This window comes from Leiobunum rupestre, chromosome 11 (assembly GCF_980474605.1).
Source record: "Leiobunum rupestre chromosome 11, qqLeiRupe1.1.hap1, whole genome shotgun sequence".
NCBI classification, from domain to species: Eukaryota; Metazoa; Arthropoda; class Arachnida; order Opiliones; family Sclerosomatidae; genus Leiobunum; species Leiobunum rupestre.
This window is the reverse complement of record NC_143394.1, coordinates 7,054,653-7,066,681: the sequence shown is the minus strand read 5'-3', so window position 1 is coordinate 7,066,681 and position 12,029 is coordinate 7,054,653. Positions and strand designations below refer to the sequence as shown.

At 35.9% G+C, this 12,029-nt stretch overlaps 3 protein-coding genes across 3 annotated transcripts; 1 reads left to right on the top strand and 2 right to left on the bottom strand.

The window, feature by feature from the left end:
- Positions 1 to 136: 136 nt before the first annotated feature.
- On the bottom strand, positions 137 to 2,333 carry RpS6 (ribosomal protein S6). Its single transcript, XM_090163334.1, has 5 exons — positions 2,242 to 2,333; positions 1,914 to 2,045; positions 1,646 to 1,856; positions 1,432 to 1,581; positions 137 to 456 (listed from the first exon to the last, which is right to left on the bottom strand). The coding sequence occupies exons 1-5, from the start codon at positions 2,245 to 2,247 to the stop codon at positions 197 to 199; spliced, it is 759 nt and encodes a 252-aa protein (XP_090019460.1). The 5' UTR covers positions 2,248 to 2,333; the 3' UTR covers positions 137 to 196.
- A 134-nt stretch (positions 2,334 to 2,467) lies between these two features.
- On the top strand, positions 2,468 to 3,208 carry mRpL34 (mitochondrial ribosomal protein L34). Its single transcript, XM_090163521.1, has 2 exons — positions 2,468 to 2,610; positions 2,828 to 3,208. The coding sequence occupies exons 1-2, from the start codon at positions 2,585 to 2,587 to the stop codon at positions 3,090 to 3,092; spliced, it is 291 nt and encodes a 96-aa protein (XP_090019647.1). The 5' UTR covers positions 2,468 to 2,584; the 3' UTR covers positions 3,093 to 3,208.
- Positions 3,135 to 5,063, bottom strand: LOC149921238 (maspardin-like). The gene is made up of 8 exons (XM_090163520.1): positions 4,935 to 5,063; positions 4,794 to 4,881; positions 4,568 to 4,729; positions 4,275 to 4,501; positions 4,006 to 4,114; positions 3,827 to 3,934; positions 3,615 to 3,755; positions 3,135 to 3,536 (listed from the first exon to the last, which is right to left on the bottom strand). Coding segments are annotated over exons 1-8 (975 nt in total). The 5' UTR covers positions 4,937 to 5,063; the 3' UTR covers positions 3,135 to 3,398.
- Positions 5,064 to 12,029: the final 6,966 nt, after the last annotated feature.

Genomic DNA, 12,029 nt, shown 5'->3' with positions numbered 1-12,029 from the left:
TGCAATAAGTCCACGTCAAATTTCTAAACCAACTGCGCAAATAAAACTACGTAAATTTACACAGCCTCCATAATTTTCGGAAAATGTTTATCTAACCTAGAATTTATAAAATGTATTCTCCAATGATAAAAAGTAATTTTTCCTCAACGCCGATGCTTTATTTAAGCAATATACATTAGTATAAATTTTCAGTTTATTATTTGCTAATGCTGGCTTTGCCTCCAGCTGATGATCCAGATTCCCTTTGAGATGCGGAACGACGTCTTTTCAGTTCTTCTTGACGTTTCTCCTTCTTTTCCTTGGCTCTCTGGGCTAATAAACGAGCGTATTCCGCAGCCTCTTCCTTTTGACGTTCAGCGCGACGGCGCTTAAGAGCGAGACGATGACGCTTGCGTTGTAACATAACTGGGGTTACAAGACGTTGGATCTTGGGTGCCTTAGTGCGAGCCTTCTTTCCTGCACACGCAATTAAAATGTATCCAATTCTCAAAAGTATAGTAATATCGAAACAATATTACATATTTTTCAACATGGAGAAATTATTTAAATTTAGAGGCAGTTTATGAAAATCCTACTTTCAGTCATAATTAATTCCGGAATTCCATTTACAGCTAGAGCATTTTTCAAAATGCATTACGAATACTTAAAACAGGGTGTGCTTCTCTTTAGCATGATCAAATTTGGATAATTCAGGATAAAAATCTCACAACATGCAGCTTTAACGATTATTCACATTCTTATTACAAGGTGGCCATTATTGGTTTTCCGATTGAATTTCAAAGCTTTCCCTGAATATTACAGCAATGGTGCACTCAAATTAATTAAAGGGGTATCCACGATTTGGGAAAGGGCCATATTCAAAATAAATTAAATAAAGTTAATTTCCTGTAAGTTAGGCCAAATTTTTGCAAATTTTAACAAATGTTAGTTATTATTAAATTAAACACATTTCTGAACACCATATATACCTTTAGGGTAGTTTGCCACTTAATTATTTTAAATAAATATAGAAATATTACTCAAATAACTGGAAAAACTACAATTTGATTATATTAGGGCCCGATATCCAATTTTATTTACTGTTTTCTACTCAAGTGTTGTCTGACTTGTTCAAACAGTTAAACCCATTATTATTGAGAGAGGGCGGGGAGGCATAAATGCCCACCCATGCACTTTGACCCTGGCATTTTAATTTTTAGAAAAGCCAACCCTGTTATTCTAAGCCGACCAACATTTCAATAAAAATCACATTAGAAAACAATCGCCCTTTAAGATCTTTCATATTCAAAAACTACCATTATTTTTTTATCCAATTATGAAATTCCCTGCTTTTTACAGTTTATTGGAATTTACAGAAATTTATAAATATCAGCCACCCATTTTAAAATTTATGAAGAGCTGAAACTCATAGCTTTGTAATCACTCTCTTACCTTCTTTCTGTGCCAAGGGCCTCCTAACTACATATCGTCTAACATCATCTTCCTTCGATAAATTGTATAATTTCCTGATTTTGCTGGCTCGTTTGGGGCCTAACCTCCTTGGTACTGTTGTATCTGTTAAGCCTGGAATTTCTTGTTCGCCTATTGAACACAATGCTTTTAACTTGATATCCTTATAGGTAAATAATATTTTAAGTAACCATACCTTTCTTTACAATAATCAAAGAAAGAACGCTAAGATTGGCATCTACAATACATCCTCGGACAGATTTACGTTTGCGTTCACCAGTTCTTCTTGGTCTGTAGCAAGAGTGGCCTTTTGAAAGCAACAGACGAACACGACCGGCAGTTAAAACACCTTGTTTCATTGGGAAACCTTGTTTGTCATTGCCACCACTTATTCTAACCATATATCCCTATAACAATTGAAATTGTTAAGTTCACTCAAAGCCAAATTAAACGTGACAACATACCTTCCATTCATCACCCAAGGCATCAGCCTCAACTTCAGCACCCATCCTCTTTTCATAAAATATCCTAAGTTTGCGTTCATCGTCGAATTCTATGAGTTTTTGACAGCCAGTAACGGGATACGAAATATTAAGCTGAAAAATTATAAACGTGCATTATAATAAATTGTAACGATTGCAAAGGCTTAAGTATATAAAGCGTTTTCGTCAATCCTTTAACATCCGAATTTAACATTATTTAAAAGTATGTAAAATATGATTTCTCCATAGATTGTAGGTTATACAAATGAAATTAATAAGTATTTCGATTAAATTGATTTCAGTTATTTACCTTCATCCTCGACAATTAAAGTAATACAGCAAGTTCTACAAAACCATGCTCAACAGAAAGACCGCTTGCGTGCTATTTTGTGACGTCACAATTTGCATGAAAATTTACTAGAGAGCTTATTCAATGGTAATAGGAACTTTGAGGGAAAATGATTATCAGTTTACATCGCCATCTGCAATTCACTCTGAAAATAAATTGATAACAGAAATTTTATCCGCCAGGAGTAGCTACTTACTATTGTAAGATCGTAAGTACATCGTCTGCTGTAATTTCTTTGGAAGTTTGGATATTAAGTTGCGATACTTGAAAAATTGTAGTTATTATTCGAAATTAAAATACGACAATGGAAATTCTTAGAAGTGTTGTGAGGTAAGGAAATTTTGTTTAAATAAAGCAGATAAAATGTATTATTGGAACATAATAAAAATAACAATATTTTACAGTTAAATAAAAGTATACCATGAAGTAGCAGAACTTTGTTTAAAATTCTTTAATTATTATGTTTTAGCCATGGTCTTAAAAGAGAATATACACGAATATATTACAATTTGAATTTGATGTAAGCCTTGTTTTTTCCTTCATGCAGGTCAATGAGAGTGTCATCAATGATTACTCTAAATTCATCTACCAGCAACTCTACTTTTCAAACTGGAGGTCTCTTACAGCAATTATTGCCAGTTTTTCAAACTGAATTTACAACCATAAGAACCAACGTTCGCAAACACTTCAGACGACCAAGTGAATACAAGAGAGTAAAAAGGCATGGATTTCACGCTAGAATGGCAACTCTATCAGGAAGAAAAATACTCATGAGAAGAATATTGAAAGGGAGACATATTTTGTGTCATTAAAAGTTTAATATGAATATAAAACCACATTAAAATATTTTTTAATTTTTATTGAAAGGTAGAAAAGGCTGTACACTAGCTTGTGGCATAAGTCGATTAAATAAAAGCTAAATACCTTAGTACAATTGCTAATAAAATTGCTACACGATTAAAATAATCAAGTTAACAGATAAGGCACTGTTAAAAATTAAAAATTTACACTGGTATGCAAGCAGATAGTGATGAAGTATCAGTATTGAAGGTTATAGTACGACCCTTTTATATCACAGAAAGCTACTGGAATTAGTTGAACCAAATTTCACACGCCTCTCATAATGATCGTTCAAAGATATCCATTTCTTTTGTACGAAAGTCCTCTTTAGAATCATTACTACAACTGGGAGAGACATCCTCCGAGACAACGTCACATGCTCGGTATCTTGAATGCTGGAATTGTCTCAAGTGTACCTATTCCAAGTTACAAGAGAAAACTTGATTATCTTAACCTCCACTTAACCTAAAACAAGTCTTTCAACACTCCCTTACTTGAATATGCATATTGACTTCTTCACAGCGACTTAAAAAAGGAAAATTTCCTCCAGATTTAAGGTGCGCTCGTTTAGCTTCAGGATAATTTTTATAGACACTTTCACGAACTGCAATGCTTAGAGCACTCTTATCAAACACCTACAAAAGCAAAAAGTGATTGAGACTTAACTTAAACAAGTTTATAGAATGCAGTTTAAAAAAAAACTTACATCCACAATCGTGACAATTATTCCTGTTAATTTATGTGGTTGAACGTAAGAATTTATACAATTTAGGGTTAATCTCGAGGCCAATTCGGGCTGACTTAAACTTTCAAGCTTAAAAAATGTAAAAATTAAAATTTAATTCCTAGTATACTATTATTGACCTCTCAGATTCCTAGAATTACTTTTTCCACAATGAAGTCCACGGAATCTGCAATTTTATAGTCTAAGGGTCCAGTACCCAAATTTGTCATTACCATTCGTTTCAATATTAGCGATGGGGTCATCCAAAATCTTAATGGATAAAAATTGCAATTGCTTTTACCATGGGCCAAATAATGATAAATCATTTATCATTATTTGGCCCATGCTTTTACTTAAAACTAAGAGGACTGGATGTACCAATATCATAAATCCACTCCTTTAAGTATTGAATTTAAGAATATTTACTTACAAAACTGCACTATCAGTATAGTTAAAAATTGTTGTATCGCAGAAACTATTACATAAAATTATAGACTGCACTCGTTGAGAATGATTACAGAGCTCGGCAAATTTTTGAGCAAGAAAGCCACCTAATGAAGCTCCGAAGAGATGTACTTTGTCTAAGTTCAAGTAATCCAACAGCTTTCTGAAGCCATTAACCCATTCTTTCATCGTCCAATAAACTGGATATTGTACCTTATGAGGAAAAGTTTAATTTAAAATTTCAATGAACTAATTTTAAAATTAAATAAAAATACTCACAGATATAACTCTATAGCCTCTAGCTGATAGACCCATTATTTGCTTATAAAAAACATCTGCAGTTCCACTAACAGGAGGAAGACAAATTAGAGGTGCAGTAATATGTTGAGGTCCTGCATCATATAAAGTCCAGATTTTGTCAGGATCATCATCAACTATTACCTAAATAATTGTTTTATTTCTTAAAACCAAACGATATTTTGTTAAATTAGTCTATAGACGATACTCGTTTTTGGGGCACTGTGCTACGGAAACTTATGTACTCCTCAGATTGAGATATTTCACTTGGTTCTTTAGAATTTAGAATTCTAAGCCTAAAGAGATTGTATTTAGAAAATATATATTCATAATTTTAAAACTAACTTACATCTTGAATTAACCTTCAATGCTGCGATGGCAATGACCGTATATATAAAGAATAAAACATTGAAGACAAATCACATGATTACGAAAATGTTAACGCACCTCGCACCTATGCCACAGATTTGCCACATACCTGTAAAAAAATATAATTTACCGGTTGCTTGCATTCCAAGATTAAAGACAAAAGTCTATAATATTTTGCGCATAGAGACTATGATTTTGCGTAACCACGGCACCTAGGCTGCGTTCAGTAAGGCCACGGCCAACTTTGATCACGCGCTGTTCGCGCTACTACGGCCAACCATAGAAAACGGAATAACGGATAACAAACTAGAACGCTTAATCGAATGGCTGACAAGGTACCGATTAGATTCTTGGCTAAAACGGCAGTAATGCCATCTGCGCTGCCTAAAGAGGCGCGCTCGCGCGTAACTTGGTTAAAAGTTTTCCCCCACCCCATTGGAATTAATGTACAGTTGGCGATAATTAAACGTAATTAACCTACCAAATGATATAAGAAATATTCATAGAAATCTCATAGGTAACTAGAATGCTGCCGTGTAACTGGCAAATGGGCCAAACGCCGTGGCAGACGATAGCCAGATCTCAGCCAATCAGAGCTCAAAGAGTGGTTCTGCCAAGAATTTAATGTCACCAGAGAGAATGACGTCACCTATCTCCCGCTATAGTAGCGGATCCAAGGAGGATTATTATCCTCCTTGGCGGAACCACTCTAAGGCCTCTCATTGGCTGAAGGTTCAAGGCGAACTGGCGTCAAGCTCGGCCGTAGGCGGCAGCATTCTAGTAACCTATGAGATTTCTATGGAAATATTCCACTGACAATTTTTCCCGTTTTTATGAACCTAAATGTAATATAAAATCGTCTTGAAAAGTCGTTTATCGCTTTATAACATTCAAAAATAATATTTTTTCCGCACCAGGTAAAGTGTGTGTTGTCAACGCGCGTATTAGAAAGAAAAATGAGATTTTAGAAAGTAGGTTGTAATTCGGAACGATATTAATACTTTTCACGAATTTTGTCATCGGTGAATTACAAATATGACTTGAAATAAGTTTCAAGGTTTATTTAAAAGCTAGTTTCATAACTTTTCACACATTGGTTCGTTCAGAATGTATCTTTAAAGTAGACGAAAATTTTAAGGCGCGGAAATTTACAGTTAAACAACCATTTGGTCTAGCTTTTATTCCCGAAATATAATGGTCAGTTTACTTAGATGGCGCCACGTGCTCTACGAAGAATCATGATTTAGATATTTGTTACTCGGCGACAGTTAAATATTGGTCTCTGCGCATGCTCCAATACCAACCAATCCGGTGTTCCCTCCCTGGCTAGTGTCCAGTTTTTAAGTGGCAATGACGGTTTAAAATTCCACCCCCATTTATTTTAGCGTCTATTTCGTTATTTGTTTCGTATTAAAAATATCATATTATTAATCCAAGATTTAACAATAGTAAAACATTCTTGCACCACTAATCTCTTGTCCGCCACCAACGACTGGACCACCTTGTTGGATGAGGGGAAGCCTGTCGATGTCATTTATCTAGACTTCAGAAAAGCGTTCGATACCATTCCCCATCCTGAATTGATTGCTGCTCTGCAGAAAGCTGGTATTACGGGAGCTGCTCTCACATGGCTCTCCAACTTCGTCATCGGGCGTCGGCATTCTGTTGTCCTTCAAGGGCATACTTCACCACCACAAACTCCTCTCACAGGGGTTCCCCAGGGGAGTGTGCTTGGTCCGATCCTTTTCACCGTTTTCATCAATTCCATTCCGCAGGTGGTCCAGCACTCTCGACTCTACTTATTTGCCGACGACTCAAAATTAGCAAACAGCACCTCAATCAAGACCTCCAGGCTGTGGCGGCCTGGGCTAAAGCTCACCAAATGGAATTTAATGTCTCTAAATGTGGAGTGAACCACCTTGGGCGTTCTAATCCCTGTGCTTCATACTTTTTGGGTGGTTCTACTATCTCGACCAGTGATTCTCCGGTGCGCGATCTCGGAGTTTGGGTGGACTCCTCCCTCAACTTCAGTCACCACTGCACAAAAGCTGTTAAAAAGATTAATTCTATCACCGGCTTGACACGTCGCTCTTTTTATTTTCGCTCCCCACGGCTGATACGTACCCTGTACAACTCCCTTGTCTTGCCCTATATCAACTTTGGATCCGAAGTGTGGAGCCCGCCCCTTCAAGGTGACCGGGACAACCTTACAAAAGCCCACAACCGTTTTGCTAAACTCACTAAGGGCCTCGAGTGCCTTCCTCCGGTTGCGCGGAATGAGACCCTCAAGCTGGACTCCCCGCTTCTCAGACACGCGATTAATGACCTGGTGTGTATCTGGAGCATGTGGTCGGGTTGGTCGTGGTAAGGCTCAACAGAACTCGTCGTTGAGTTTGCTTTCTTCGGTTTGTCACGTACTCACGTTGCTCATCGATTGCTCAGCGACGTCATTGCTCTTTGGCGGTGAAAGCAGGTTTTTACTTTGCTCACCACAAACGAAGAAAGGCGCGAACATACATTGGAATTTTAGCAGTTTTTACAGAGAGCTTTTACATTGGCTCTAAGCCGCTCTATTTCATTTTATCAAAGATAATTTAAACTCGTACCCTAGATTCGAATACTGAGAGCTTTCCAATTGACGGTTTTGTTACGAAGTGTTTACCCTTTTCCGGCACGTGACCTCAGAAAAATCGGGCCGCATCGGTTGCGGTAAGGCGCAAACCATGGAGCGAATTTTTTCTGAGTTCCGGCGGGAAGTGGGTAAACACTATCGGCAACGCGCGAGAGAGTGATTTCGAATCTAGGGTACGAGTTTAAATTATCTTTGATTTTATAGAGCGCCCTTCGTCGTAGTCAAATAGTGTATTTTTCTCTACGAACCTTGGTCAAAGACTATATAAGTTTATACAGGGTGTCCATTTTTAATCGAAAAAGTGATTTTTCTCAATAACCGTTGAAGTTAGAATGTATATTTTTTTGTGTTAATTGTCAGTACCGGGGGCCATTGTTGTACGTAATGTTTATCGATTTTAAAATAATATTTTAAAATTTTGAACAAATAAATTTTGATTTATTGGAGCTCGTAAAATTTTGCCAATGAGAAAAATGTAGAGCGACGTCGAAAACATAAGAATAACGTTTGGTCGTTGAAAACACAATCATTTATCACGAAATTACACGCGTTTGAAAATTGACTTAACGGGTAAACAAAATAATTGGATAAATCAAAAACTAGAATCTTTTGGATGCAGTGGAAGTCGTAAGACAATATTATTTTTGGATGAACTAAATATTATTTTTATTTATTTAATGCAAGATTCTAAATTTCTAACTCTCATTTAAATGCTATATTACCATAGACCATTTTCGCTCGGGGAACCTTCAAGATATCACGTATCTAATTTCGGGGATATTGTTTTTGGACTTTCGGTTATTTTTCATTAAATTTAATTTAAATAAATAAAAATTGTATTTAGTTCAGTCTAACAATAATATTGTCTTACGACTTCCACTGCATCCAAAAGATTCTAGTTTTTGATTTTTCCAATTATTTTGTTTACCCGTTAAGTCAATTTTCAAACGCGTGTAATTTCGTGAAAAATGATTGTGTTTTCAACGACCAAACGTTATTCTTATGTTTTCGACGTCGCTCTACATTTCTCTCATTGACAAAATTTTACGAGCTCCAATACATCAAAATTTATTTTTTCAAAATTTTAAAATATTATTTTGAAATCGATAAACATTATGTACAACAATGGCCCCCGGTACCGACAATTCACAAAAAAAATTATATATTCTAACTTCAACGGTTATTGAGAAAAATCACTTTTTCGATTAAAAATGGACACCCTGTATAGTCAGACCACGGCCAACTTCAATCACGCATACCGCGCTTTAGCGGCCCCGTCAATCGCCTGAATTTACCGTGTATATATGTGACGCATTTAGAGAACAACGTTTCCGAAGATTCAAGAGCAGTGAAAAGCCCGCGCGCTTCGAAGAGCGTGGTGAGGAGATTAGAAAAGGAGCGCGCGAGCGTGGTTGAAAAACGACGGTTGGAAGAGGTTTTGAAAAAAGGGTTTTTAGGTTTAAGTCCGGAGAAGGAAGGAGAAGGTTCAACCGCCGAAATCGCCGCTAAGCCAAAGTATTATTTTCGTCCAAGAATCTTCCGTCCCCGCTACAAGACCTGAACGTCGAGATTATCTTTTATTATTATACTTAATTGTTACTCAGTCGTGTTCCTTTTGGTTATAAATAAACGTATTATCTTCCTCAACCTTACTGGACGTCGCAATATTTTCCCACCAGGCTTTCGCTACGACAAAAATTTAACGTTAGTCAGATAGGAAAATCCACAAAAAACCATTATTTTTAATTAACTTAAAAAAAACATTGAATTAAACCGAATGTAGGTTAATATTTAACTAATAGTATAATATTTTTTCATGATTCAAATTTTTTAACGGTGTTTATAAATTATAAAAGAGTTAAACAGAAACCAAGAACATCCTCTACCCCTGTAGCAAATTAGAGTCGAGCCGACGTCGGCAAAAGGTACTAAACACTAAAGTCGGCCGACGGTCGGCCGCCCTTTGGATTTAGGGTCGAAATGTCCTAGGGGTAAAAGGGTCGGCCGACCGTCAGCCGCCTACAAAGCGTCGACTCTTTACCGCCTTATAATAGAACTAAGAACCGACTCCGAAACGACGTCATCCCGACTTAGAATGTACTGTATCATTACGTCGAAACGACTTACTTTTGGATATTTTAAGTGACTGAAAATGACCAAATAAAACCGTAAATATAGCTATATAAATGTATGTAGTTGGTCAAGTCCCATGAAAGGGAGTGAAACAATGAGTTTATTTCCGTCAATCGGAAAGCTCTTGAATCTATATAGAGTACAGAGTTCTAGAGCTTTTTGGGGCTTAGTAAACGTAAAGAATAAATCTTCATAAATAATATCTTAGCCTAACATATTTAGCTATACGAATGTAACCTACTTGAGTTGCGAGATTTTTAATAAGGAAACATTCTCAGATGGAATATATAATCTTTTTCGAAAAAATATAATACAGAAAGGAAGTTATTTTAAAATATTTCAATTTGTTTTATTAAATCGCCAAAGTTTCACAGTTTTGTGCGATTAATTGGCAAAGCGCAACCTTAAATCGACTCTTTGCGCTACAGGGGTAATAATTAAATGTAAGGCCAATTTTAAGTCGGATAATGGTCGGCATACCGACCATAAATAGTCCCAAAAAAGGATTTACGGTTAGTGTCGAAAAACGTTCGGACGTTTTTTGGTCGGCATTTAGTCGTCGACTTTAAACCGACTTTTCGACCGCACCCAGACCCTAAAACGACTTCATGTGCTACAGGGGTAGATGCTGCCAGCAACATAGTATTATTGTTTAATACTTGAAACACATGTAAATAAATAAATAAAACAAAAAGTGAAAAGAAGATTCACTGTAACTTCAGGGTAAATATATTATTTTAACATTTTTTATTAAATAATATTAAGTTAAAATATATTATAAGCGCAATAAATTATAATTTTAGGTTTCAACAAGTTTTAAGCTTTCATCTTTTTAAACCTAGAATAATATTGTATATTTAGAAAGGGCCGATTTGTAATTTTATCTGACTGAAAAAGTTTTCCATAATAAAGGTACAAACCTGACCAGAAATCATCCTCCTTGAAATGCAGGCTGAAGACCATCTATCTTTTACCTATTTAGTTCCAAAGATGTACCTAAGCATCTTTTATTTTCAATTATATTCGTTTTAAGGTTCTTACTCTTAAAACTAATTAGATTTACAGAAAATACTACCTAAGAACGGTTATAAACTCGTTAATTTGCTATATATATACAGGGTGTCCATTTTTATTCGAAAAAGTAATTTTTCTCAATAACCGTTGTAGTTAGAATTTTGAATTTTTTTGTGTGAATTGTCAGTACCGGGGGTCATTGTTGTACATAATCTTTATCGATTTTAAAATAATATTTTAAAATTTTGAAAAAATAAATTTTGATGTATTGGAGCTCGTCAAATTTTGTCAATGAGAGAAATGTAGAGCGACGTCGAAAACATAAGAATAACGTTTGGTCGTTGAAAACACAATCATTTTTCACGAAATTACACGCGTTTGAAAATTGACTTAACGGGTTAACAAAATAATTGGAAAAATAAAAAACTATTAATAAATATTTGTTATTATTAAAGATTTATAAATTTTAAGAGAGACATTATTTACGCGTCAAAACGCTCTAAACACCTCTACAGCCTTCAAAACTATGTATTCTAATATGGCCCCTTCGCGTAAAAAACGCGTCTCTTTTTCTTCATTTAATATTTATAAGGTAATATTTTTTTTAAATTATGAATTACACATAAATATATTGCGAAAAGATAGTTTAACCACGGCCGTCTCGAGATCTGCTTCGCGGTTTAACTTACTATACCTTGTTTTTTCTAAATAGGAAAGTGGAAAACCGAAGAAAAACATTTTCACGCGATTTCACTTGTATTCCCCGCCTTTGGTGATAGTAGGTTTTTGGTCGTATGTAGCGCCCCTATCGGGATTATTCATACACGCAAATTAACATTAGATGCGAGGCGATTTACGGGGCCGCTAAAGCGCGGTACGTGCGATCGAAGTTGGCCGTGGTCAGACTATATAAGTTTATATAGTCTTTGGTCGTAGTTTTGCGAGACTAAGCTCGCGCTCACCTGGCCCATGGACACCCTTTAAAATGTCCATGCCTAGCCTTTGATAGCGGGATTTTCTTAATGTGACGATTTCACTTCGGAATAATTCTCAGTAAAATATTTCACAAAAAGACATACTTATGAAATGTCTTATAGACTTATACCAGAGAGGGTAAAGTCGCTTCGCTACTGAGAGGCGTCTCTTCCTATTCCCGCAATGTTAAAATTTCGTTACCAGTTTTTGACGCACGCGCGAATAGAAGAAATTACAAATGAAGTTCAGGATCCCACTACCAGGGTGCTACAAGGTGTCGTTAGTTAAAATTTTTTAGAAGATTTTTGTTACATCCGCAAT

What these genes read in the sequence shown, in the direction of transcription:
- RpS6 (XM_090163334.1), bottom strand. An exon ending in CCTTGGGTGATGAATGGAAG is followed by an intron (nt 1,857 to 1,913) that starts GTATGTTGTCAC and finishes CAATTGTTATAG; the next exon opens with GGATATATGGTTAGAATAAG. An exon ending in GCCCTTGGCACAGAAAGAAG is followed by an intron (nt 457 to 1,431) that starts GTAAGAGAGTGA and finishes TTGCGTGTGCAG; the next exon opens with GAAAGAAGGCTCGCACTAAG.
- mRpL34 (XM_090163521.1), top strand. Translation starts at nt 2,585, where the DNA reads ATGGAAATTCTTAGAAGTGTTGTGAG. An exon ending in ATTCTTAGAAGTGTTGTGAG is followed by an intron (nt 2,611 to 2,827) that starts GTAAGGAAATTT and finishes TCCTTCATGCAG; the next exon opens with GTCAATGAGAGTGTCATCAA.
- LOC149921238 (XM_090163520.1), bottom strand. An exon ending in GCACAGTGCCCCAAAAACGA is followed by an intron (nt 4,730 to 4,793) that starts GTATCGTCTATA and finishes ACAATTATTTAG; the next exon opens with GTAATAGTTGATGATGATCC. An exon ending in AAGTCAATATGCATATTCAA is followed by an intron (nt 3,537 to 3,614) that starts GTAAGGGAGTGT and finishes AACTTGGAATAG; the next exon opens with GTACACTTGAGACAATTCCA.